The sequence below is a fragment of the Alligator mississippiensis genome, chromosome 2 (assembly GCF_030867095.1).
Source record: "Alligator mississippiensis isolate rAllMis1 chromosome 2, rAllMis1, whole genome shotgun sequence".
NCBI lineage: Eukaryota > Metazoa > Chordata > Crocodylia > Alligatoridae > Alligator > Alligator mississippiensis.
Genome location: NC_081825.1, coordinates 198,934,499 through 198,962,330, shown reverse-complemented (window position 1 = coordinate 198,962,330; position 27,832 = coordinate 198,934,499). Strand labels below are relative to the sequence as shown.

The following is a 27,832-nucleotide window of genomic DNA, read 5'->3' as shown; positions in this document are numbered from 1 at the left end:
TACATGGTCAGCTGACCGGAAGGGGCAAGGCTCTGGGCCCATATAAACCCCAGGACCGACCAGGCCCAGAGAGGGCAGTTCTCTGTCAGCAGCCAAGGGGGAAGGAGCTCTCCCAGAGCAAGCAAACGGGAGAGACCTGTCTGCAGGAGCAGCTTCCAATACTGTTAAGAGATGGAGCATTCCCCGGTAGGGTTTGTCTGAGGTTATAGCCGAGTGGCTTGAATTTATGTTACAGCCCAGGGGCTTGCGTTTTGTTTATTGTTGTATAAAACTGGGGTGAGGCTATCAGGGGATGGAGGAGGCCTCATAGGGGACCCACGGCAGCGTGGGGACCCCAGCACCAGAGAGGGTGCAACATTTGGGGTGCACCAACCCCAGTGCCAGAGAGGGCACAGCACTTTGCAGGGCACAGAGCGAGACATGGCGGCAGACAGCCCAAGCGCCAGTGAGGTGCCAAGCGAGACAGGGCGGTGGAGAGCCCAGAGAGAACAAGGGGGCCAAATTATAACAAGGCCCAGACCAAATAACATCAGTTCCATCTGCGAGGCTTGGGGCATGGTAAAAGGGTGGGTGGAGCCACACATAGCCCGTAAGGCTAGGGTGCCCCGAAACACACATTGCAAAACAGGACCCACAAGGGGTCCAGGAGCCCATGGGGTCAGAGAGTACAGCAAACTGTGTCCAAGAGGACGTAAAGGCAGCCTCCGTACTATATATATTTTCCATCAAAGACGTGGCGGGCAAGAATCGAGGGTGCCCATTGGGCCAACTTGGCACGGTAAGGGGCCTTGGGAGATCACAGCAGGACCCCATCCCCTGTAGGACCCCATCCTGTGACACTTCCCCCCTTCAAGAGGGATGTGGACAACATTGAGAGGGTCCAGAGGAGGGCCACACCATGATCCGGGGACAGCAGGGCACACCCTACAATGAGAGGCTACGGGACCTGAACCTGTTCATCCTTCACAAGAGAAGGCTGAGGGGGGACCTGGTGACCATCTATAAACTCACTAGGGGGGACCAGAAGGGTTTGGGGGAGACCTTGTTTCCCCTAGCGCCCCCCGGGATAACAAGGAATAATGGCCACAAGTTGTTGGAGAGTAGGTTTAGATTAGACATCCGTAGGAACTACTTCACAGTTAGGGCGGCTAGGATCTGGAACCAACTTCCAAGGAAAGTGGTGCTGGCTCCTACCCTGGGGGTCTTTAAGAAAAGTCTTGATGTCTACCTGGCTGGGGTCATTTGAGCCCATTTTTCTTCCTGCTCAGGCAGGGGATTGGACTTGAAGATCTACAAGGTCCCTTCCGACCCTACTTCTATGATTCTATGAGTCTTGAAGCTTATGGCTTAAAGTAAAAGCCCTATTTGGTGGTATTAGAAAGAGTCAAGGAAAGAAAAATGTTAAGCTTTCAAAGGAGAGGTACAAGTGGTCACTTGGTAAAAATATAAGATCAGCCAGGGAAACTTCCTTGTTTCTCACATAACTTTCATGATGGCTGTTCTCTCTGCCTTTGATTGAAACCTTTGTCAGCAATCAACAGCCACCTTTCTTGTGTAGCTCTTACAACTCTCTTGGGATTATGTAATAGAAATACTAAATAGTTTTGAAATGTTTTAGTTTACAATATACTGCCCTTTTTGTGCAACAAGAGATCCAAGAACTATAATGCTGGTTATAATACCACCTATATTACATCAATGGCTATGTTAGAATAAGGTGCTGATATGGCCTTGATAAATTATTAAAAGGTCATAGGACAAGATTCATTCATTTTGCTTTTCAAGCATGGCAAACTTACAAAATGGAAGGATACAGTTAAGCAAGGACTGTGTTTACATTTTTTTCACTGGAATATCAAAACTGAATTTAAAGATTATATGTACTTAAAACATTGGGGACATCTTGCTGTTCCTTCCCTATTCTTGGGTGTTTAGAGAGCTGTAAGTAAGGAAAGATGACCTCTTAAATTTCATTTCTTTATTTATAATAATCTTTTGTATACATTCACATTTTTAGCTGGTATTAGGGCATGTTAAAATGCAATCTATTAGTCAGCTGTATTAACACACATTTTGGTTTAAAATCACTTATTAGAGAAAGACACTAAGAATAGTGTTACCATAGAAGAAAGGCAGCTAACTTTTCCATCCTCACCCCACATCATTGGGCACAATTTGGCTCATAAACCAAGAAAATAATATTCAACCTGAGATAGTGCACAAGTTGTAATTTTAAGATATTAGCATTTTACCATAAGCACATCACACAAGGAAGCCAATTAATAAGTGACTAACCTATCTGAGAGTTCCTGCATTGCACACGAGGGCCTACCCTGCGGCTGTTGAACTGGTAGGAAGTTACCAATTCATTTCTGTACGAACAGATCCATAGTGTCTGCCTTCATCATAATATGGCTAACCCTGATGATGTCCATGTGCCTTGTGATAGCTGAAACCCCAGCTGCCAGAGACAACTGAATGTATAAGAATCTCAGTTTTCATTTTAGAAAATTGCAAACTTTTATGTCTAGATCAGGGGGCCCACAGGGCTCCCTAGAGGTCTGGAAATGTGACCATGCAAAAGTGGTGATACTAAATCTCCAGACTGTGGAAAGCCCCAGGCCTTGATTGAGCACTGGATCAGGTGCCCAATCCCAGCGTGCAGGGTCAGGTGAGGGTATTGCCAAGCCCCAGGGCCCAATCCCAGTGTATAGGGCACAGGCAGGGGTGGTGACTGGCCCCTGGGACCCAACCCCAGTGCACAGAGATGGGAGGCGGTGGTGCTGGGACCCAGGACCCAATGCTGGCAGAAGGGGTGGTGTTGGGCACCCAAAGCCCAATCACAGCACATGGGGCGGGGGGTGGGAGGCAGCGGTGCTGGGCCTCATGGACCCAATCCCAGGGCATAGGAGGTGGGAGGGGGTAGCACTGGGCCCCAGGACCCAATTTCAAAGCAAACAGGATGGGGAGGGAGTGGTGCCAGGGCCCAATTCAGCCAGCACATAGGCCTTGCGAAACTCATCTGGCTTGTAGGGCCAAAAACTTGAGCACCACTGGTCTAGATCATTCCAGAGAGAATTTTGAAAAATTGACTTAAATGTAACCTAGTATCTTAAAGGCCAGACTATGACTTAAAAAGTCAGGAGTTATTTTTTTATTTTTTTTTTTTAATCTCATTCTTCAGTCTCAAGATTCTTGTGGGCCTGACCCATCATAGTTGAATGGTTGGGTTGGGCAATACAGGCAGTCCTCTAGTTACAATTTTTCGAGTTACAATGTTCCGCACTTACAAAGTTTATAAATTGACACCCTGTTTCAACTTTATGACGTCAGTTTCGACTTTACAACGCTTGATCCGATGTGACACCATGCCAGCGAACAAGTTCGCTGCGTTGCTCATCTCCCTAGAGAACCTCTGTCCAAACTTCCTCGGACACTTTCTTTAAGAAAGCAGACAAGACTCCAGAAAAACCTGCAGCCAAGACTCCTGAGAAGACTCCAGCCAAGGACCCTTCAAAAAGTCCAAGAGCCTTTCAAAAAGTCCAGCAAAGTCACCTCAAAGAAGTCCTTCCAAATCAATATGATTGCTATTTACAATATAAATACATTAATGTAGCTATATTACTCATCTATAATTGATCGAATACAAAATTCTGGGGTATTTTTGGTGAAAACAAGGTATTGGGCCTTGGTTCAGGAGCCAATCCCCCATTCATAACATTGTTTCATATAAGAAAATTGGTTCAAAGTTACGACGTTTTGACTTAAGATGCGGTTTTCAGGAACCAATTGTGTCGTAAGTCCGAGGACTGCCTGTACGGTAAATGGTTCGCTAGAAGGAATAGTTTAGGTGTTTTTTTCCAACTTTAAATAAATAAACAAATGATAAACTATAAATAAAATCTGAATCGCAGGGGCTTGTTTATTTCTCATTCAGAGTGTCTTCCATTGGCCTGCAGTCTTGTACTGTTTGAACATGCTAGCAACATAGTACATAGGAATTGTTGTTGTTGTTGTTGTTGTTTCTGTTTAGATTTATATCCTGCTCTATCCAAAGAGGTTGGTATCTAACATCACAAAGTCTGGGTCAAGATTTTAGCAGCTCTGCAGCATGAGGGTATAGGGTCATTCTCATGTAAACAATGTTTACAAAGAATTAAAGGTTATCATAAATAACTGTACTAATACAGAAAACAGCCTTTCACAAAGGCCCCAGTTCCAAAAAACACATAAAGAGTACTTGACTTAAAGTGTGTGAATAACCACGTAGAAGTCATGTGCATTACCTGATTTTCTCATTTGGAGTCAGGCTTAGCAAAGTGAGTTCAGTTCAGTCATAATTAACGAATAAATACTAGTATTTCTGATCCAACTCCAAACCTATCTGTGGAATAGTAATTTTTTTTTAGGCCATACTAATGTCATACTAGTTATTATTGCTCTTTTCCTTCTGAGTTAAAGCGAAGTTAACAGTGATAGGGGTGTTTTTTTTAAGTAAATTAAATTAGAAGTGAAAAGTTTATTGATGCCTACCTACTAGACTAGCAAGATCAAGTGATCTGTATATTTTGGAAAGAGTTGGTGAATACTAATTGCGATATGGGGTATATTTTCTTTAAAGTTGTTGATAGGCCTCAGTTGGAACAGTATTGCAAATGTGTATGTTCTGTGTATTTGCCCCTAAAAATTTCAAGTCACAGGTTGATGTACATTCTCTCATTTCAGTCTTCAGCTGCCTTATGGCATCACTATGAGCACAGGGAAGCTTACCAGAAGCTGTTAGAGGATATTGCTGTACTGCATCGTTTAGCTGCTCGACTGTCTAGCCGTGCCGAAATGGTTGGAGCTGTTCGTCAGGTAAAAATATTTTAAAATGTCTCCTGGATACTCTGGCTTCTATTATTTAGCAATGACATTTGTTAGATATTCAGAAAAGTCAGAAGGTTCCTGGCACGGGTTTGTGTGTCACCATACTATGTACCTCATCATGCCTTGGATTTACTTCCACTTGCTGCAGTTTATATTACTCCTGTGAATTCTGTGAATTGACAGATTTAAAGCAGTTAACATCAAATAACATGCAGTTGCCTTCACAATGGCACATTCAAGTAATAAAATTCATGCAGATTTGAAAGCTATATTTGAAAGCTACAAACATTTGTATAATATGAAATTTATACCTATTCATATATAGCTAGATAATTTAATATAATTATTGTTTCACAGTATTTGAATGGAAAACCAGATTAACCGCAGAACCAGTCAAATGTTTAAAATGCACATGCACAATACATGCTCCAAACAGGAACTGCAGTAACAGTTTCTGTAAGCATAAATATGATAGGATAAGACAAAGCATTGCATAGGATAAGACATATGCATGGCCGTTGTTAGAAAACATGTACATGCATATGTCACGTATAAAATTGCCAGTCATGAAAGGTACCAAGATTCCTTTTTTGGACATCTATTCCAGACTTGGCCCTGGTAAAGCTTGGCAGATAGAAATGAACAATTATTTAATTACCATAGAAGTCGCTTGTTTGGTTTTTGTCTCTCCCACTTTAGGAGAAACGCATGTCAAAGGCCACAGAAGTCATGATGCAGTATGTGGAGAATTTGAAGAGAACATATGAAAAAGATCACGCTGAATTAATGGAGTATAAAAAACTTGCCAATCAGAATTCTAGTAGAAGTTACAGCTCATCAGGTAATAAGAGCACTTTAAAGTCCAAGGGTTAATCTTGCCATTAATCAGAGGTGTGGTAGTCTTGGTCATCTTGCAAATCAGGTACCTGAAATCAGCTCAGGTACATAAGCAGATTTTACAAGTTATATATGAACAAAGACTTGCATACATTTATTTGTTGGAAGTTTCAGGCCTGATTAATTACTCTATTTTAAGAGCATCTCTTTTTTTTATTTTTCATATATAGTGAACAAGACCTATTTTATCTGCCTGCAGTTGTTCTCAAAATGATTGTTCACATGTAATCCATTTCTGGTACATGTGCACACAGGGATTATTACTGCTTTTGACTTGAGCAGTAAGCCAAAATTTTGGGTGCTGAAGATTATTCCAGTTAGGAGGAGAAATTGGTAATGTGACCAGCATCCTGGCATGCTATTCTGCATATTCATGTAAATAAAATCCTGACATATGGAGCACAAGTGGAATCAAAGGAAAACTGTCCTGCTCACAGCTGCTCTCTTTAGGCTTCTCTCAGGGCATAGGTGCTGAGTACATGGGGGCCCAAGGGCCCTGGCCCCCCTTGGGAAGCCTGTCCCTAATTGAGTGGGACTGTCCCAAAATGGGAACATCAAGTCCCGGTCTCAGGCTGCATGACTCTGAGACAGCATTTGTCCCAGATTGGCAGTATCCTGCAGGGATCCAGGTTTTCCATTCACCATGGAAAAACACAGGAAACAGCGGGTTTCCCCTTGCAGGCTGGCAGAGTTCCAGCCTGTAATGAACAGCACAGAGCAGAATGCAGGGGGCGCCACGCACGTGTATGCATCTGCACACATGCACATCACCGGGAATACAGCCCCAGGAAACAGTGGAGAGCAGCTCCCCTAGCTGCCTGCAGATAAGTCTGGGGGAGGGGGAACAGATTGAGGCCCCCACAGTGAGGGAGGGAGTGGGACTGGGGCTGGGCCTGGGGATGCTGCCCAACCAGTGCAATGCATGGGAGCTGGGGTAGGGAGCAAAAAAGAGCCATGGGCAGCTTGTCCAGGAGCGGGGGAGGGGGGGGCAGAAAGAGCTCTGTGCTGGCCACACCACCATGGCAAGGTGCCCCCTTCTCGCTCAGTGGCAGGGGGAGTGGCAGCATGGAGTTGTGTCCCCCACTGACCTGCTAGCAGCCCAGCCAGGCAGCCCCAAGAGGCACTGCCACCGTGGAGGGAAGGACCAGGACTCCCCCACAGCTCAGGGGCCACACAGCCTGCTGGCAGCTCTCCCCCCAGCCATAGGAGTGGCAGGCAGGCTCCATCAAAAAAAAAACAACAAAAAAAACAAAGAATTGGGCTCCTCACCAGTTCTGCCTTTGGCAGGCACCTGAGGGGTGAGCTGACAGCTGTAACGTATCACTGCAAATTAAACTACTTCCAGATGTGGTTTAGTTTACAACAATGCAATGTCATTTAGAAGCCCCAAAACTCTTGAATGTGTACAGTGTGACACTATTAAGCCACATAAAGTGACATTTTAATTGCATGTATATGTTAATGGCATCACGTGTACAAGCACCCTAGGTGGCAACCACTTTTCAGTTCCTTCTTACACTTGTGAGTGCAAGAAAGAATACTTGTAGCACTGCAGTTTCTGTTAACTGGATTTCTGTGTACTGTGACTGACTTATTCTTCTAACTTAGTTTAGGGTTTTCTTTATTTAACCTGTTGACCAAAAATTTTGCAATATAGGAGAGGTTTCTGAGTCTGGAAGATGCTCCAGCACTGGGCCCCTTTGGACATGCTTCAAAACCTCTCCCTCCTGCAAGGCAGCTTTTCCTATCATTGACAGATGCTAAATTCCGCTTCTGCCTTGATAAAGTGCATCTTCCATCCCAAACTCTGTTAGCTGCTGCTTGGAGCAAAAAGGACCAAAAAAAAAAATAGATTCCTTCCTAGCACTTTTTCTCTTACAAAAGCCCCTCAGCTTTTAAATAGCATGAAGCAACATTGCTTTTACAGGGAAAACACTATCAACATAGACTGTGCTCCTAACCCCTGCAGGAAGCCAACCATCTACCTTGAGCCTAATTGGCATCAGAAAGTTCTGCTTTTTACTGCAGTGTCAATCAGATGCTCTTTATGCTCCTATGCTCAATCTACAAAAGAGAAAATATGGAGGAGCAGCACTTTATAGGGGTTTATGAAGTTTATAGCCCAAACAGTGATGACAACTTCCCTTTTAGGTTTTTTCATTCTCAGAGATTTGTAAAGCACCAACCTGGGGTTTGTTTTAACAAAGCTATCCCTTAAAAGAGAACTCTAGCTCCAACAGTGACTTCAGCAGAGCAATCCTGCAGTCAACGTTTCTGTAGGCTCCTATCACAGACATCCAAGTTATAAGTTAATGCTTCTGAGTCACCAAAAGCAAAGATCATGTGGATGATTGCTCAGAGAGAAAACATTTACCCTACAGGCTGTAATCCTTTTAAATGTATTGTCCGCCTATCTTCCATGGCCTGCCCTTCTTGCCCACCTCCAGAAAGTCCTTCTCAATACAGTTTCTCTTTTGACAAAAGAAGTAGGTACAGTTAGGCCCACTTCATCCATATTGTCCTTGACTGTGGAGTACAGAAGAACATTTAGGGCTTCAGTGAAGCTCCATGGACACTGCTATCAAAAAAATTGTGCACACTATCCTTAGAGATGTGATGACAAAGAATATATTCCTGGGTATAGAATTTTATAGTAATAAAAATGTTGGTACCATTTGGTTTTTATGTTATTTGTTTATGTATCTTGTTGGATGTTTATATTTTTAATATTCTCTAGGAAAAACTGGCATGTAAGACAAGACAGGAAGCTCAGTTCTGATTTCAACGGTAACTGAAATCAAATTGGAAAAAAAGTTCTCGTGGAACTGAGACTGGAGTCCAAATCAGCATTTTATAGTATAGAACTTCTACAAATAGAACAGTCTTTGTTCTTATTTCAGTGTTGTTTATATGCATAGTTTAACTTTTTCTCTATCTGCTATTCTTCATTGCAGAAGATGGAGTACCTCGTTCATCTAGATCAATGTCTCTTACTGTTGGAAAGGTATTTTTTACAGTACTAATGAAAATTTGTGAAATATAAGGAAGTTTCACATACCTAAAGTTCAGTGTCTAAGCCAGTGATTCTCAATAATGGTGCTGCAACACTCTGGAGTGCTTTCAAATCTTTACCAGGGTGCTGTGTGTAAACATAATTCACATGATAAATCCAAAGATCTCAAATAGGAATCCATGGTATCAAAAACATTCTGACCTACTGTGGTCTTTCTGAATTGGTTGCACCAGAACAATTGCGCTATTATTTTTTCAGCTGTCAAAAAATGAGCATAAAATAAGAGCTGGCATTTTTAGGGGTGCCTTGAGGTGAACAAAGGGTGCTTTGAGTCTAAAAAGGCTGAGAACCACTGATCTAAGCACATGTAGTTCTATTGCCAATATTATTCATATTACAGTCCTGATCTGCAGCAGTTTGTGATGCCCAATCTAAACATCAGGGAATTTTGAATACCATAGTTACTCGACTCTGAGATGAGCTGCCTCCATCCCCATCTTAGATCCATATTTGGGGGAGAAGGGGGGAGCAGGCAGCAGCTGCAGCTATGACTCTGGCTTTGAGTCTGGGTTGGGGCCAGAGTCAGACCTACAGCAGCCTCCTGTCTCCACCTGCACTAGCCTTCTGCAAGCCTCTGTCCCAACCCTGCCCTCTTCCCCACCCCCTTTACTATCAGGCACAGCTCAGCTCCAGCTTGGGTTGGATTCCCTCCCAGGCATGGAGCACATGGAAATTCTGTTCCAAGCCTGAGCAATCAGCAGCACAGGCACTGCTGTATTGCCTGCCTCACCAATCAGCAGTGCCAGCACTGCTGCATGGCTGGCAGGGGCTACTCTTCCACATGCTATGTTCTGGGGAGGGAATAGAACCCAATCAGTGTCTAACAGTAAGCGGGGGTGGGGAGGGGGAGACGGATACTGGGGGATGGGGAAGAAGAGAGTGTGGGGACCTGGGGGTGGAGGGTGCAGATGGCAAGGCGAGCAGGAAGGCTGCAGTGGAAGAAGTAAGGGAGAAGAGGGCACAGGGACTGCCTGATGCTGCCCAGTCATCCAGCCCACCCAATCACTATTTTCCCTGCTATAGCAGTGGGTGTGAAGAGGTGAGAAAAGCCCCTTTTAGACCCCCAGCTGCTGAGGGAACTGACTCACAAGCCCCACCAGAGACAGTGACCGCAAGAGACCAGAAGCCAAGGCGGGAGCCCTGTTTTATTAGCAACTGTTTGATCTGGATTGGACCAACTCAGTCTCCAGAAGCAAGAGATTTTGCGAAATAGAAACAAGCTTAGCAGTGCATTCATTTGTTAGTCTATTCCTATTTTTTGTCTTGATTGAGCTGAAAGCCTTCCTTCCAGTTCCGTTCATTGTTACTAATGAATTTTATGAAACAATGAATTTTTAGAAATGAAAAATTTCCCATGGAAAAATTATGCACTGGATTTTTCCGCCCCACATCTCTGGCGGCTGCAGGGAGGCTGGCAGTGCTGGAATCAGGGTTTTTTCTTTTCCTTACTTTTGCTTTCATTTTCAGTGGGGCAGCCTATCAGGCTGAGTTCCCATCACCAGGAGAAGGAAAATGGAGAAGTCGGTGTCAGGCTGGGGCCAGGGAGACACTGGACCAACACTGGGCTCCCTTGCTCCAGAAGCAGATAGTTAAGGAAGGGCCAGAAAAAGGCCCATTCTCCAGTGGGAATAGGACTCTGTCATGCTGAGTGAACTGGCACCGAAACATCAGGGATCAAGACAATGCTCGGATGTGTAAGGGATCAGGATTTCTCCTATGTTCTTTTATAGTTTTCCTTTGGCTGATAGGGCTGGGGTTTAAAGAACGGTCCTCAGCCCTCAGGAGTATTGGGCACCGTAATGGTGTCACCACCAGTAGTCATAATGGCCCCAGGGCCAAGAGACTTACCTGAGGTCTAGGTCTTTGCTTTGTGTTGTTCTTCCTTTTTTTCTTCCATTTGCCAAGCCTCGACAGGACAGCTCTCATGCTAATATAACCGTCATTTCCTGGAGAGAGGCCCAAAACAACTGCAGGCCTACAGAATCAGAGAACAGAAAGAGAACATCCTCTGAGAGCCAGGGGTGGAGCTGACACATCAACGACTGGGTGGTGCTTGGCTGGAGTGTAGGGGAGGTAGGAGCCCTAATGAAGTGTCAAGCTCAGTACTTCTGGGTCAGCATGCAGCAGAGCAAGCTACCTCCTCAGCATCAAGATGTGGCAGGCAAGAATTGGGTGACTGCTAAGCATCTGGGTCAGCTGAGTCCGTTCCCCCACGGCCCAGTCCAACCTAGTACAGGGCTGCCAGGGCCCACATTCCTACCCTGTACTGCACCAACAGTAGGGATGGGGATGAATTCAAGACAGTTCTCCAATAATTAGATTCTATACCTGGAAAAGTTATACATTTTCCATATATAGAATCTAATAATGAGGGGGATCTTAAATTCAGGGTCAATTTAGAATCGAGTATTTATGGTAATTGATTAAAAATTACTATCTAAACTAATAGGTAATAGTAGCACTTACAATTTAATTGAAAATTAAAGGAACATCATTAATCTCCTTTAGACTGATATTATATTTTAGTATAAGCCTGAATAGCAGTCACTGGGCCTAATCCTCGGCTTTACCTCAGCAGAGCTATGAGGTTTTACCAAGCTGAGTATCAGGTCAAAGATGGCTATTTTATAGTCAGGAATAGATGAATATTCTAAAATTGTCATTCTTGGTAACTATGCTGTTTTCACAGCAACACACAAATAGTCAGTAGGTTTCAAGATTGTGGTTCATTGTTTTAATTGGCACTGAAATATCTTTCCCTAATATTTTGGTAACATATTCAGTTTCAGATACTTGGCTGATTAATAGCTTTAACAAGGCTAGCTTTATTTCTCTGCAAAAATTCTGGGTTTGAGTCCCAGTTTATAAACCAGGTCTGTAAAATCCCTAGTAAATTAATACAGTTGGATAGGTATTCAGCTAATATGAAATGTGATCATTATATGGACTGTTCAACTTCAGATTTTATTCCACATTCATATTCCTTTAGTTGTAGTTCTTATTCCCATCCTTGGGCGTTTGCTTAGGAAATTGTGCACAATGATTCTCCTGTCCATATACCAACCATACTCTAATCCTGCACTATCTGAGCAGAAGCTTCTAGTATTAGCATACCCGGGTGCTAGACTCACCTTTAAAAAGCAGGGGGATATTCTCTTTTCAATACCAGTCAGTAGAATTGAGTGGGCCGTGTGTCTGGATAAAGATGCTCACAGCATAAGTCAGGAGGAGGAAAGATTCAGATTTTTTTTTCCGTGCCTTTTTTTCTTTTAATAAAAACCCCACCTAAGAGACCATATTAACAGAATATTAAGTTTAAGCAGTTACGTGTTCAAAAGTCAAGAATTGCAAAGTTAAAGTTGCACATACTATTTTAACTCCTTTCCTCGCCTCTATGCATTTTGGTAGGTATTAATTACAATATTATTTAATAAGCCTTTTATGTTAGGCATTAAAGAGAAATAACAAATGCCAAGATTTATCAGAATTGAGCAAGTCCTTCTCCCTAAAGTTACTCAGAAAAGAGCAGTATTTGGCCATGTATTGAAAAATGTCTTCATTCTTTTTTCAGCCAGTAGGAAATAGACTACAGTACTTTAGATACATGTTGTGGGATGAGACACTTAACTACTGAAGTGATTTATCTGCAGACTTTGCAGATTTATACATACCAATAAAAGTTCACTATTACTTTGTTGTAATATTTGATCAGTAATGTATTATGCAAGCTTACTTTTTGTACAGATGATTTTTAAAGCCTCTGTCTGACAGACACAAAGGCCACATACAGGCATTACATTACCAGGAGAATCACCACTCTGCTGATTGAAACAACAAACATATAAGCATTCATTCAGTTTCTCCCAGGAAAAACCTGTCCCCTCCAGGAAAAAGATCTTTCAGGTGTCAACTCTCTGAAAGAAGTGGGGCAGCCATTTTTTCCCATGGCTTCCAAACACCAGGATCACCCCAGTGTAGGGAAGGTGTGAAAAGGATGGAGAAGGAGCAGCTTCAGATTGAAGGGCTGTACTGCTCCCTCTCCCAGAATGATTTCTAGCAGTGGAAATTTCTCAGAAACTTTGACCATTAAAAATAAATGTCTGTTCTAGGCCAAAGCACTATGGGATGCTAGATACATAAGAAAAAAGAATGTTATTGTTACTGAATTATTTGAGAAATAATGTGTGACCATTTAGTTAAAGAATGCATCATAAAGGATACACTAAAAGGACCAGAGTTAAGGTGCACGTGCAACTTCAAAATTTTGCAACCTTTCCAATATTAACATTCACTCAACATCATTTTATGTTTGGCATATCTAAATATGCTAATATAAGTTAGACCATTTCTGTTGTGTGGTTTATATTCTTTATAATACCTACCAGCCAGTTGGCACCATCCTTCAGTGTCATTCAATATTTTACAAGCTGGTTGTATAATAAAGTTTGTTTATTACAGAACATGCCTCGGAGAAGAGTCAGCGTTGCAGTTGTTCCTAAATTTAACTTATTAAATATTCCTGGTCAGTCACCTAGTACATCACCTATCCCTTCAATGCCAGCTCTGGTAAGTGAAAATAAGTGTATAATTTAAATAAATTGATGTGGTTCTTTAATCAGTTTCACATAGCCATGAGATGTCAGTCCTGAAAAAGTCTGAGCCCATTAGGCAATGCAAATTTTTAGCGATACAGACTTAATTTGAGCATATAATTTAGGTTGGGAATATTTATGCCAGACTCTCCACACCCTTTCTTAGCCCAGAAATATGTAAAACCCAGGTTTAAGGAAAGACTTTTAAGAAGCCTGAAGTCCCCATGTCTTATGTATTTGCTTTAGCCTTCATTGAGACATATAGGAAGTTTTCCAATATACTGACACTGAGTAGAATTTGTGACTCCATCCTAATGAAGTGGCATGGGTGGCCATACGGTATACAGTGTTAAAAGGAGCATACCCTCAGAGTCTACCTTGATGACCAGGCCACCAGTGGAGCTGTTGGACACCGGTGGAGCTGTTGTTCATCTGGGTAGGACCTCATAGCAGCTCTAAACATAATCTGATTTCTGAATTCTAATTTCTGTTTATTCTGTGATATGAACACTGTGGCAGCTTCTAATCTGTCATAGGCATCTGCCAAAAGAGGAAAAACTACAACTAATACCCAATAGAAACTCAACTTGTACAAACTCATAAGACAGAAATGCAAAACTCCTACAATAGCCTAGGGTAAGTAGACTGTTTAGCCTCTGATTTGTCTTTTTTTTTACACAGGGATAAATTGGTATGGTATGATATACTGTCAGCACATTAAAGCAGAACCCAATAACACATGAACTTAACAAATCTACTTATCCATATTACTCTCAGGCACAATGTGCCAAATACATAAGACTTTCAAAGTTGGACCAAGATGACGCATCACTTTTAAATTTATGTAATCAGACTTCTCTACTAGAAACCCAGAGGTTTGTTTAATGAGTATTATTGCTAACAACCACGTGGAGAACAGAACATAATACAGCGATGACTTAAAGGAAAATACTGTTAAACTTAAGTTCATTTTAATATAAAAAAAAGCACAAGTACATTACATCCCCTTAGGTCATTATGTACCCAGAAGAATTATTTAACAACCTGAATGAGTTCACTCATATTTGTTTAGCATTTTTCACAGGCACAATTTACTAAAAAAAGTAGAAACAGAAAAACATGATTGTACTGATTACAGTATAGTAGTTAGCATCAAACAAAGGGGTTAGTGTCAAACTAAACATACACAGAGAAAAGAAATAAGGTAGAGAACCACAAGAGTCCATTGCTTACAGGAGCAGGAGAAGGAAATAGTTTGGAAGCTCCATTTTTAAGAGATTTTGTGTGGTTCATTTGGGATGAAGTTCAGATAAGAAGTATATTGACTTTATTTTTATTCTCTTCTGATGTGTTGTTTGTTTTTTTCAATTCACAGTCTGAAGCGCCTAATGGAAAAAGCAATCTGGCATCTACCCCTGTCCTACCAGCACTCTTAGAGAAGTGAGTTTTCTCTGGTTATTTATCATATTAGGATTTATTAGGCAATAAAATACAGTTAATGTAAAAATGTCACTATACGTATGAGGAAGCTAAAATTACAGGACTGTGGTCATTGAAGTCAATGGAGTGATGCTGACTTATACCAGTTAAATATCTGTCTCTATTCATTACTTAGCAAATATATGATGCTCTTTTTATAGTTAAAGAACTTTGCAAATCTAATTAATCCACACAATAAATAACTCTCTGAACACTGTAGGGAACTGTTGAGCTCATTGTACACACTGTTACAAAAGCAGACAAATTAAGTAACTTCCCAAGTCGGCCTTGATAGAGTACTCAGCGCTAGAGCACAAAATGTGGGGATTCCCAATCCACTTTGCCTTCATGTATGTGGGACTTGCTCCCTACAGATGAAATTACAGTGTTTCACTAAATTACAATCTGCATACATGAGAAAGGAGAACAGGCTATCACCTGTGCCTCTAGGGAGTCTTCTTCTCTTAGTAATACCTAGCAACATGCTTTTTAAATTGAAATGGATTTCAGTCGCTGCTCTCCATATAATCATGTGGATAGCTACCAATGCAATTTTTGTTTCTAACCAGTGACAGACTAATGTCAAATGTATAAACATTCCCTGAGAGCAGGTACTGAGCCCAGGCTCCTGCCTTTCCCAGAAGAGTGCCCTCATTACTGGCTTACAAACACTTGATTTGACTCTTTGGCAGACATGGGTTTGACTCTTTGCCAGACATGGGTCTTGGGGAAAATGTGATATGTTTTATTAAACCAACTAAATAGTTGGGAAAATTGTTCTTTGCAAGTTTTTTGGGGAAAAACACCCTTCTTCAGACATAGGGAGAGTCTGTTGGTGTTTTGTGTGCTCTCCTGGATGGAATAGAAGCCAAATATGCAAAATGCAGGTCTGTGAAAATATGTGGCAGTAAAGATCAGAGGTGATGGAAAACGATAGGTATGAGACAGGTAGGTGTAGGGGAAGGACGAGAATGTTGAACTGGTGATGGAATGTAGCTGGTAAAATGCAGACAGGTTACCTGGGTATCAGGTGGCAGGCAGGTTATAATGTGCCATAAATCCAATGTCTGTATTTAATTTGTGCTTTTTTGTATCCAGTAGATTTATAAAGTGAAGTTCATAGGCCCGTCTATGAAAGGTGTTTTGTTCCCTTTGAGGGTTAGAAATGAGAGATTGGAGAGAGTGGTTGTCTTGTGAGAAGTGTGCATCCACAGGTAATTGGGTATTTTTGTCTTGGATAGATTTTTGGTGTGCATTCATCCTGGTATGCAGTTGTTGTTTGGTTTCTCCTACATATTTTCCGTCAGGGCATTTAGTGCACTGGATGAGTTATATTAAACTTCTGGAAGTGCAGGTGTAAGATCCAGGAATGGTGATGGTTCTCTTGTGAGGTGTAGTTATTGTGGGAGTAGTGGAGATGTGTTGACAGATTTTACATTTCTTGTCCTGGCATGGTCTGGATCCATCTGGTGTGCTTTTGGGCCATAGGACGTTTGCTTCTGGTGATGAGGTTGGCGAGGTTCGGTGCTTGTTTAAAGGCTAGAATGGGTGGTTCTGGGAAGATCTCTTTAAGAATTGGGTCTTCTTCTAGTATGGGTTGCAATTGTTTCAGGATTTTCTGTATAGATTCCAGGGAAGGACAGTATGTCATAACTAATAGTGTGAAATTCATGGGGATTTTCTTTTTGTACTGCAACAATTCTTCACATGATATCCAGGTGGCTCTTTCAAAAGTGTGATTTATCTCTCTGGGGAGTGTCCTTGTTTGGTGAAAGCCTTTTTGAGATATGTATGGTTTCAACTGCAGGTGTTCTCCTCAGTGCAAATTTGGTATCGGAAGGCTTGGCTGTATATTACAGCCACACATTCTTGGTGTGTTTAGTGTGATTGCTGGTTCTGTGCCGATATGTATGTTGGTCTGTGGGTTTCTTGTATATGGAAGTTTGTATTTTACCATTCTGGGTAGTGATTGTAGTGTCTAAAAAGGAAATGTTGGTGCTGGCATATTCAAGAGAGTCTGACGGAGGGGTGATGATGATGGAATTTGTGATGGAAATCAACCAGAGATTGTAGGGTTTGGGTCCAAATGATGAAAATGCCATCAATGTGTCTTAGGGATACCATGGGTTTGATGGGGCAGTTCTTGAGGAATTCTTCTTTCAGGTGACCCATAAAAAGGTTGGCATATTGTGGGGCCATTTTGGTGTCCACAGCTGTGCCCATGGTCTGAAAGAGGTGTTAGTTACTGAAAGTGAAGTTGCGTGTGAGGATGAAGTGTATAAGTTTGGTAATACCTTTAGGTCTCTACTCTGAGTTGTTGTAACCTTGCCCTTGTAGATATTGGTATATAAGCTGGTAACATCCAAGGGAGGTGGTGCTTTCTCCTACCTTGGGGGTCTTTAAGAGAAGGCTAGATAGGCATCTGGCTGGGGTCATCTGACTCCAGCACTCTTTCCTGCCCAGGCAGGGGGTTGGACTCCATGATCTGTTGAGGTCCCTCCCAAACCCTAGCATCTATGAATCCATGTTGGCTAAGAAGGTATTGCTGGAAAGGTGGTCTGTGTCTTTAAGTTTCCATAGAAAGTTTGTTCTGTCTTGGACAAAATTCACTCTTTGGGTAACAAGAGGTTTTAGGATGGATTTGATGAGACCTGATATTTCCTCAGTTAGGGTTCCGTGATTGGATGTTATAGGTCTACCTGGGTTCCCATGTGGATTTTAGGAAGCATATAAAAAGTCCTGAGGTTGGGTAGTGGGGGATCAAGTTCTGTAGGTTTTCTTGTAGTTCATATGGAAATGATTTGATGGTGGTTTTGAGATGAAAAGGGGAGTTGGATCTTCCTCTAGTTGTTCATAGTAGGTTTGACTCCTTACAGCTTGAGGAGACCTAGAACTGAAGTCTCCTAGTTCTTGGATGAGTGCTCTACCCACACTATTGGACTAAAGGGTAACCACCCCATCACCATTCCCATTGTTTTTGAATGAGAGGCTATCCGACTGCTCTGCTTTGTAATGGTCTCGGGGCTGCTGTTGATATCTTTGTCACCTTATCCCTGGGCACTCTGAATCCAGAGATGACAGAGGTATCTGATACACAGTCCTAAATCAAGCACAAAGGAGGGGCAGGGAGTCCAGGTTCCCTTGTGCCTAGAATTTCCTGTTGGCTTACTCTAGTCACCTTGCTGCTCAGCGTCAGGGTGTTCTGGCCTGCCCTTTGAAAGCACCTCTCACCACTGACTGTATAAGGAGACTTTATTCCTAACTTTGTAGAGTTGAATCACCGCCCAGGGGCAAAGTACCTGATTTTTAGATGCTGCAATGGTATGAGAACTTAACCTGAGCAAAGACAGAAGAATCAGGCCTCTGGAGAACTACTCTGTTGAAAAAGCATGCATCTAAAGATATTCCTAAAGCAAGTTTGAAGATACTTTAAATAGTTCAAATTGTGGACATTTGGTGTGGACATTGTGATGAAATGTAACTAATTCTTTGAATTTAGGAACACAGGGCATTCTGCAGCATTCTAAAAAGTATAGTAAACATTTGCACTACTTCCCTATTTACTAGAATCAGAAAAGTAGGGCTAGAAGGGACCTCAGGAGGACATCTAGTCCAAACCCCTCTTCAGGCAGGATCAACCCTGTCTAAACCTATGCTAGACAAATATAAAGTCTACAAAAACATAGTGACAAATTTTCTAAGTCATGGAAACAGACTCAAAAGTAAACGCATCAGATTCTGACATGAGAAAAGAAGACGCACCCAAATTACTTAAGCAGATCTTGACAAAAGAGTTCCGTTATGGATACAGGATATGCTGCACTTGGAAATTGTGTGTGTGTGTGCTTAACCTAGAAAGTACATAGTATATCGATCAGCTTCTTCCAAGGAAAAGCACTTCATTCTTACAGGAAATACTAAACATTCTAAGGAAGTTGCTTGCTGACATTTCAGAATTAACACTTTTTGAAACGTGTAAGGCAAGGACTGCAAGAAGACATTTCTACTGGTGGAAATTTCTGAAAAGTCTCAGCCTGCAGCTGCCCTATCTCCCCTGTTCTCTCTACCTTTCCCAGACCAGGGAGATCCTGATCTGGGGAAGGCATGGGGAGCAGTGCCTTCTCCACCTCTCCCAGTCCCTGGGATGAGTGGAGTGGGAAAAGACTCTATGTGGCTTCCTGAGACTGGGGTCTGGGAAACTGGCAAGGAGCAACCTTCTCCACTCTGCTCCTTGTCCCCAGGAGTGGAGCAAAGAGACCACTGAGGCAAAACCCCCAGCTCCTTCCCCAAGCTGGGCAATGCCCAGTTTGAGGCAGAGAAAGGGAAAAGCAGTGGCTGCTCCCACTCCTCCTGGACAGATCCAAGAAAGAAAGGGGAAAGTGGGGCAAAGCTCCCACCCATTCTCCAGACCAAAGCCCCCATGTCTACCTGGTGGGGAGCAGTAAGCAGCAGCTCCTCTACTCTGCTCCCAGTCTCAGAGATTGGAGTGGAGGGAGCAGCAGGGCAACTCCTCCCAAACCTACTTCTCACTCTGGGACTCCCAGGCCCAGGGATCAGGCTTGGGGATGCTCTCCCTGAGCCGCTTCTCAGCCCAACCAGCTTCTGAATTGCACCCCACCCAGCTGGGCAAGGCAAGGTGGGTGGCAAAGGGAAGCTGCCAAGGCTGACAAAGCCCTCAGTCTCTCCCCAAAACTGGGGACTGCCTGGCTTGAGGAAAAGGCAGGGGGTGATGGCTGCTTCTCCCTTCACTTCCCAGAAGAATCCTGAAAGGGAGTAGCTGGGCAAAGCCCACAGCCCACTTCTCACTCTGGGGACTCTGGTGTGAAAACCAGGCAGGGGCTGGCAGCAGTGCTGCCTCCTCAGTTCCCCGTGCCTGGGAGCTGAGCCGAGGGAGAAGCAGGGCAAAGCCTCTGGCCTGCTTCTCACACTGGGGCCTCCCAGTCACGGTGTAGGTGAGGCAGCTGGTCCCACACTTCCTGAACACTCTTCGTTCCCAGGAGAACTTACCCAACACCAGGCAGTTGATCATGACTCTGTACAAATCTTTTACTTTTATGTTCTGCCTTCCAAACACAATGTGCTTGTTTTATTTGGAGGTGTGTTGCATGTGGGACTTTAGAAAGTATGTGACTACGTAAATATTGTTTTTATAATTATTTTTTCAAAGAAAAAGCATTTTATTCAAAAATCTTAAATCATCTTTTTAGCTTCTGTCATTCGCAGGCATGTATTACTACTAAGCAATGTGTGGTGGCTTATCTTTAAGCTAAGCTTTCTGTTACTTAAGGAATGGTGCAGTAAAAGTGGGTTTATCTGTGCATCCTAGACACACATATAAAGAGAGATGCACACATAAGAAAATAGGATAACAAAAAAGAAAAATAAGAAAAATATTGCTATTACACAAATAACTATTATTCTATTTTTTTAGAGTTGTTTTAGAAAGTCTGGGGCAAGCTGTGTTAAAAAAAAATCAGTCTGAAATGAATGCCATGTATGAGCAGAGAACAAAAATATTCTAAACATCCAATATCTAAATCCTTAAAAGGGACAACATTTAAGCGCTGTTTAAAGCCCTCTTTAAACAGTAACTTCTTAAATTATCTTTGCTTAGAACTGCTGATGTTTTCTCCTTTTCCAAGGCATTACCCTAAAGTAGATTACTCAAACTTCCCACCAAAGATACATTTGAGTTTCTCATAACTAGAAGCAAATATGTGCAAAATAAATTATATCGCTTCTCAACAGCAGATTTCAGGTGCAGTACGTTCTAATGCTACTTTTTATTTCTTGTTTTCCTTTGCCAGTGGAAAGTCAAATGGAGAGCATGACTGTGAATCGCCTGCTTCCGTGTTAACACAGAGCATCTCAGTGGAGATTCATCCTGACACAAAAGCAAGGATAGAGGAGGAAGCATATAACAAAGGGTAAGAATGTTTGTGTAATCTGAGTTTGTTGAGATGTGTTTACCAAGGGAATATGCATGCTTTCATAACACAGTTGTAAAGGTATGTGCACCACAAACCTTTTCACAAATATTATAGCCAAACACTGCAAAGTGCGTGGGCAGTAGAAATTAAATCTACTGAATTTCTTAAAAATATTAACTCGTAGTAGAGATGATATAATCTCTACTATGAGATCCAATTGCCTTTTCCTCTAGACCAATACGGCTACAACCTGGATACCTTTAAAATATTGAGCGCCTAATATCAACAGTATGTTAATATAATCTCTCAAATAATATCTGAATCACTGTTCCAACTAAAAGAATTCTAACAAAATGTGCCTTGGGCTTTTTGTGGGCTGATGTGCACAGGTTTGAGCAGAGGATTTACATGAGACTCTTACACCACACTTTTGTAAATGCCCCTGTATTCACAAGGGCTCAAAGTAATAGCATTGGATACATCTTTCTCTAAGTGGTGAACAAAGAAAGATGACCATCTTGTGAGGAGTGAGGGAGGATCCTGATTTCAGTCTATAGAAGCTAATGACAGAGTGTACCTTTAGCACTTATTCTCAATCCAGTATGTGATAAGATCTAGCATGTAACCTAAGAGAATAAAAAATGACCTCTCATGTGATACCACAACAACTGCAGTCAGTTGAGAACTATAACCTTCTTTTGCAAAGAGCTGAATACAGTGATAGTTTTTCTGACTAATATGATTCTCTGGTATGAGACGAGAGAGTGGAAATAGATGGTATATTAGTGGCCTGTGCTGCCATTTTTCTCTTGTGTGGGCACTACAAGACAAATGGCTATTTGTACTTTATTTAATTGTTAAAGAAGAGCTAGTTCTTCATGGAACAAGAAATGTATTCACACAGTATTCCAGCTAAGAAAAATACTTTGTGGTTAAAGTTATCAGGAAGGCTTAAAGAAAACCAAAGAACTTCAAGAGCTGAAAGAGGAAGATGAAGAGAAAACAAAAGAAAGTCCTGATGAGCATGAAGAGGAAGAAAACGATGATGACATAAAAAAGATGACAAACAGGTGAGACTCCAGTGTGGTGTGTTGGGGCAAAAGCAGATTTATTTGGAATATACAGTCAAATATTTTACAGTGTTATTGAAACATGACCGATTTGTCTTGAGTTGGAACAGCCTAATCTCCTGTACACATGTGGCTCATCTGTGGTGAGACGGGTGGCTTCCGTATTGCCAAGTCAGAAAATACTCTTCTCTGCCCTCCACCCCATCACAAAGAACCAACTCAAAAATTATTTAACTCAATGAAACAAAATATGAAGTAATCAGGATTTGAAATATTGTCAGACTATAGCAATAGGACTACCATTTTACAGAGGAGGAAAGAGGACTTGAACTCCAGACTTCACACACGACAATTGATTGACTGTGGGACCCTGGAAAAGTCCAATAATATCTATTTGTATTTGTTTACCCATTTTTAAAAAAAGGACACAACATTATGTCTCTTGTTTTATATAGAAAGGTGTCCACTTGGAGTAAAAAGTAGTATTTCATATTACTACAAAGTTATTAAGATTCCTTCTATTAAAATAAGTGATGCCTATACTATTATTATATGTCACTGATCATCTTTTTTTTCCAATTTACAGCAAACTTGAAGTTGTAATTAATTATTTACAAATACTGTACCCCAAACTGTGCAAACACTGGAATGTGGTCTGGATTGTAGCAGCAGCGATAATCATTTTTGCTGTGATGTTGGGGATCTACCATTCATTCACCTCCTGTGTTGAATTATCAGATGGACCAGAGGGGAAAGCCACCTGTTCTGCTGTCCAGCAATACTCCTGGTGGAATTCAGGACTTCAGCACGAGCAGCGCACAGAACAATAAATGAAAGATAAAATATTTATGGTACATAATTAAGCACACAGTTTAAAACACAGATCTTAAAGCAAAGTAGTGCTTTGTTGTTTTCTGGTATCAAATGTGATCAGTAAGCCACATGAGTTATTCTGCACCATCAGGCTTGGGAACCACTTGTGATTCAGCCAGGCAAGCTGACCCTCCAAGAAGTGCTTCTGTCTTTTTGTCCTGCTCATTGTATCTGACTGATATCAGTAGGAATAAGATCACATTTAAATCCACATTGAGATTTTGATAATTATCAGCAATTACCAGGACATTTAAGGTAAAGACTGACACACAAGGCTTTGAGACAAAGCCATAAAAACTCCTGTCTATGGAGTATCTGCTTTAACTTGGCATCTCCTGGCTTTTTTTGATTCTTGTTGAAACACTAATGCCTTTTAAGTGTAGGGGTTTTTAAACTATATTTAATTTCCTTGTTTAGGGCTGTTGCATGGGAGGGCCTTCCATGGAAGACTAAAAACATGATACTGGGTCATATTTATCCGTGGTGTTAGGTACATGGGAAGAGTTGTACAGGGATGAAGATCACCATGACTTTGTGTAACAATCCAAACAGAACACTGTCTAAGTACATATATACAAGCATCCTATCAGAATGGCCTAGATAGCAGGGCAGATGCTCTCCACTGTGTCCTCTATGCTGGGTACCTTCTTAGTGTATGAAAGCGCCATACTGTATAGTGCACTTCTCTGTTTCTCAGAAAAAGCGTGCAGTCCAGTCATTGCTGATTTTTGCTTGGCAGATTAGATATGCCCCCTAAACCTCAAACCACAGCAGTCTTGGACTTGAGATGAAGGCCAGCACTTGAGCACTCCAGATGGATTCTGCTGTGCTGCTTACATTAAGAAAAGGGACTCCCAGTGGTCCTCCTCTTCATTTCCTTGCACACCAACACAGCACTGTTTGCAGTAGAGTCCTTTGGGTGTTTAAAGTGCTTATGAATTTAATGTCCTATACAGAGATCACTGCACGTGTCCAGTAGCTCAGTTTTAGAATCTAATGCAGAATGTGTTGACTATTCTAATATATTTTCAAACTAAGTTATTAGGTCATTATAGATTGATCATTTGTCCAACTTTTTACTGATTCCACCTGTTTTGGAATTCAAGGAATTCACAAAGGGATGTGAAAATACTGACATAATATTGAGGGGTTTGTGTATATATGAGTTCAACCTGGCTTAGGGGGCTGACAACTGAATGCAGGAATGTTCTGTCTCTTCCTGCGGAACATTCATCTTCCCAAATTGCTAGGCATTTGAACACAGCTGAAGTGTCACACCAAATGTGGCCCTAGGGTGAGTTGCTGGGCTTCAGCAGCTCGCTTCAGTTGTGCTTTTGTAGGATTATCAATCTTGTTTTCTGAGTGATGACAGGGCAGCTTCCGCTAGGGAAGGATGGGGAAGTCCTGCGCAGGACGTAATTTCAGCTCGCATGCATGAAGTAGCAGCCTGTTTATTATCAGTGTAGTCCCCAAACTCTTAGCAAAAGAGCTACCTGCAGGAATAACATTGGCTTTTTGTTGGTTTTCTTGGGGAGAGGTGGGGAGGCCTGATTCAAAAGTTATTTTGACTTGGACTTCTACCAGTGGCATCTACTACTACTAAAACTTGCTTATGGGATGCATCTCTTTAATGTTAAGCAGTATGGGTTTTGTGTCCCATGTTTCTCAGATAGATATTGCTTTGGAGAAAGAAAGGAGATCAGGCAGCCAGTATTGTTTCTCAGCAAAGTTATTTTCCATGGAATGATTTAGTAATGATTTTGAAAAAAAAAATTAAATAAAAAGCTCTGGAGGAATAAAAAAGTTACAGAGTGATTAAGGAAGTACAGTAAGGATAAAGGGAAGGTGTCATTGGCTGTCAAACTGTAAAAAATAACAAATAAGAAAAAATGGTGTTTTGCAAATTATCTGTCTGATTATCCATTGCATAGTTAGAAGATCTGAAAAATAGGGAACTATTATAGTGGTGTTTAATTTTTATTAAAAATAGACATTAGACAAAGACTTTTATTGTTTGAATGGAAGTTAATTTGAAAAACATCATATGGTATGGGGAGCCAGCTTCTCTGAATTCAGAAGTCTAGGATTAACTTGTCATTGATGTGATGAAGAAATGAGAAATTAAGGTTGCAGGTCTTGGAAAGAATCAGAATCCTCCATTCCAAAAGATGGATTTTACTCAAATTATGAAGTTAATGTATCTATTGATCTGAGCTAGGAAGAGCAGACCTTCAAAAATCCAATGCATGGGTATTTGTTAACCCCTTTTAAGCTGCAGTCCAATCCTGTTGCCTTTATTTATGTAAGAAATTACCGATCCAGTAAAGTACATATGCATGTGTACAACTTAAAGGACATGAGGGGTTCTTTTTGCCCGCAACTCAAGTTAGGCATACCGCCCCCATGCAGAGGGCATGTATAAGGCATACGCATCCCATTTGGAACTTGTATGGGCTGGCTGCACAAGTGTCAGATTTATCCATGATCAGTACACTGATTTGAACTAAACTATTTGAATGAACAGGAGAACAGAATTAAGCCCCTGAATCATCAACTAACATGGGGGAAAGGAGGAAAAAATATCATGTTTTCTGAATGAGAATTAAATGAGGAAAATAAAAAGAGTGGAAAAATTGTTTGCATTTTTTATGATCTATTGCAAGTAGACTGCAAATTTAAATAATAAACCATGGTGGCTAACAGCACATTCAGTACTCAGATTTACATTCTTTTACTAATTGGGGAAAATACCTTCATTTTTCTGAATAGAAAATGGGCTGAGCTCAAAAAGCATTCTAAAATCAAATGGTGTCAGTCTGAATTCAGTTTGCTTCTTCTGAAAAGAAAACTCTTGCTTTTTTTGTTTTCAAAGGGGACATGGGACTACAAAGAATAGGTCCAATATTTATGCTATTAAGATGGAAATTAGTTTTCTTGAAGTGCAATATTTATTTTTCTGCTTTAACAAGACACGTTTATTGTTTCTCATGCACAGCACGGATGTTTTTAGTAGAAAGAATTGAAAAGGGGCACTATTTTTTGTATCATATTATTTAAATTTGTAACATTGTAAGATCCTGCACAAGTGTGCTAGTATTGTACTGTATAGTATCACATACTTGAGATTTGAAATAAAGGTCCAGTTTCAAAGTCCTTTCCATTGCTAGCCCAAGACTTATTTTTAACGTGCACACACATCTGCAGTTATATTTAAGAGGCTGAATTCTGTTCAGGTATTGGTCCTTGGTAGGAACCACAACAATAATTCAAACATGAGCCAATAATTAAGGTTTCCATAGGCACTTAGGGTTTATTTACACGCAGGAAAACCCTTCAGGAATATGTAGTACAGAATAGTTATTGCTGAATAGTAATAGTGAACTAACTATTCGAATGGCTACTTTCATCATGCAGTAAAATTGCCTTTGGGCAGATTGAGTTAATCCACCTGGGAAGATCCATATCTGAAAGCTGTAGTTCAGGGCTATCTTTAGTTGGAAACAATATATATTGTTTATATACATTTTGGAAACAAATATCACATCCTTGTTTTCCACTCTGCATTAACTTTATAGCATCCTGCAAAAACGCCATACAAAATTATGACATGGTGTTAATTATGAAATATATGATTATTTATGGTACAAATAAGGCATACTCCTTTTACAATTTGGAGAAACAGAATATATACTGTATACAATGGGCATGTCTACAAGTGCAAGTAATGCAAAGCAATAATGCAGGCTCATTGCTCCAGAGTTTATTGTTCCCAGGTGCCCCTTTTGAATGCATGCCCAAGACTGCAGCATGGACCGACTGGCAGGGAGTCCTGGGGGTCAGCCTGCCAGCCCAGGGCTGTTCCCCCTGGCTCCAACATGCTGAGGAGGGGCTGGTTGGGGCACAAGGGTGCTCCAGTGCAGGGATAGCCAGCAGGCAACCCCCTCACTGAAGTACCCTCATGCCCCAGGTAGCCAGGGCAGCATCTACATGCACGCTGCTGCCCATGAAAAAGCTCTGCTTCAGGATACTATTTATATTTACAAGTACTATCTTGCTGCAGAGTTTATTAATTTACTCCAGCCCAAGTTCCTGCAGCCGGGAGCCCCCTCAGCTGACAGAACTCCCAGCAGTGGGAGTGCATGGTGCTTCCACAGCTAGGATCCCCACCATTTGTGGACTCCCAGCCTCGGGGCACATGGTACACCCCAGCAGCGGGGAACCCCAGCAGCTGAAGGAATTCTGAGATTCAAGTGTGTACTTGGCCACACATTCAATTAATGGCATGATAGAGCCAGCCACAAAGTTTTTACGCTTTTTTTTGTAAAATAACTTTGTGGTTTATTCTTTGTTTTATGACACCATCGATTGCTTTAACATGTGCTTGGGTTACAAGTTAAAAAGTGATTAACTGGGCCAGAGTCTATCAAATTAATATAAAACAAATTATCCTAATATAAATGCTGTGGGAGAACTGCTCCTCCTAAAATTAATGAGAGTTTTGTTGTTGACTTCATTAAGGCTAGGATTTTCCCTTACGTATCTATAATCCAGGACGTCTCTAAAATAAATTGGCCTGTGCCATTCAAGGGTTGACACAGGGGATATAGCTGCAACTCCTTTGATTCCTGGTCCACCCAAATTTTAGAGCCAATTGCCTGGCAGTGGTAGCAGCATTTCTATTCAGGAAGCAGTGAGGGAGTTGATTGACTTCATGACTCATTATAATCTACCTGATTCCTTCTAAAATCTTAATGACCCACTCTCCTTTTTAATGGTCTTGATGTTCCACTAATCAAGCTATTCTTTTCTCTGTATTGGAAATTGGTTTGATGTGGCCAATAATTTGGCCGAGAAATGGTCTGTGCCTGTGCGCAGCCGCAGAACAGCACGTAGGCAGCGAGGAGCACAGCCTGGCAGTTTGGAGAGCTGCATGCAGCTGGTAAGTCTGGTGTAGTGGAAGGGGAGGGGGGAGAGGGAAGGGAAGGGAAGAGGGAGGGAAAGGGGCATGGTGGGGGGGGAAATCAAGGACCCTGCAGTGAGGGAGGAGCA

The 27,832-nt window shown here is 41.7% G+C and overlaps 1 protein-coding gene and 1 long non-coding RNA gene across 4 annotated transcripts in view; one reads left to right on the top strand and one right to left on the bottom strand.

The window, feature by feature from the left end:
* Nucleotides 1-25,937, top strand: part of IRAG1 (inositol 1,4,5-triphosphate receptor associated 1) — a 115,053-nt gene extending 89,116 nt beyond the window's left edge. The window contains exons 16-23 of one of the 3 annotated variants that reach the window (XM_019476745.2): nucleotides 4,726-4,857; nucleotides 5,569-5,710; nucleotides 8,721-8,770; nucleotides 13,298-13,405; nucleotides 14,807-14,871; nucleotides 20,718-20,837; nucleotides 21,779-21,910; nucleotides 22,497-25,937. In XM_019476745.2, the coding sequence (XP_019332290.2) occupies nucleotides 4,726-4,857; nucleotides 5,569-5,710; nucleotides 8,721-8,770; nucleotides 13,298-13,405; nucleotides 14,807-14,871; nucleotides 20,718-20,837; nucleotides 21,779-21,910; nucleotides 22,497-22,740 (993 nt within the window). In that variant the 3' untranslated portion in view covers nucleotides 22,741-25,937. Of the gene's footprint in view, nucleotides 1-4,725; nucleotides 4,858-5,568; nucleotides 5,711-8,720; nucleotides 8,771-13,297; nucleotides 13,406-13,950; nucleotides 14,872-20,717; nucleotides 20,838-21,778; nucleotides 21,911-22,496 lie in introns of those variants that run through there. The other 2 variants (XR_009460036.1, XR_009460035.1) reach the window with 2 other exon arrangements.
* The window catches only part of LOC109280492 (uncharacterized), a 70,413-nt gene continuing 44,544 nt past the window's right edge, over nucleotides 1,964-27,832 (bottom strand). The window contains exons 3-6 of the long non-coding RNA XR_002086830.2: nucleotides 11,971-12,124; nucleotides 10,688-10,814; nucleotides 8,825-8,905; nucleotides 1,964-5,038 (exon numbers count right to left, since the gene is read on the bottom strand). This is a non-coding gene — a long non-coding RNA (uncharacterized LOC109280492). The remainder of the gene's footprint in view (nucleotides 5,039-8,824; nucleotides 8,906-10,687; nucleotides 10,815-11,970; nucleotides 12,125-27,832) is intronic.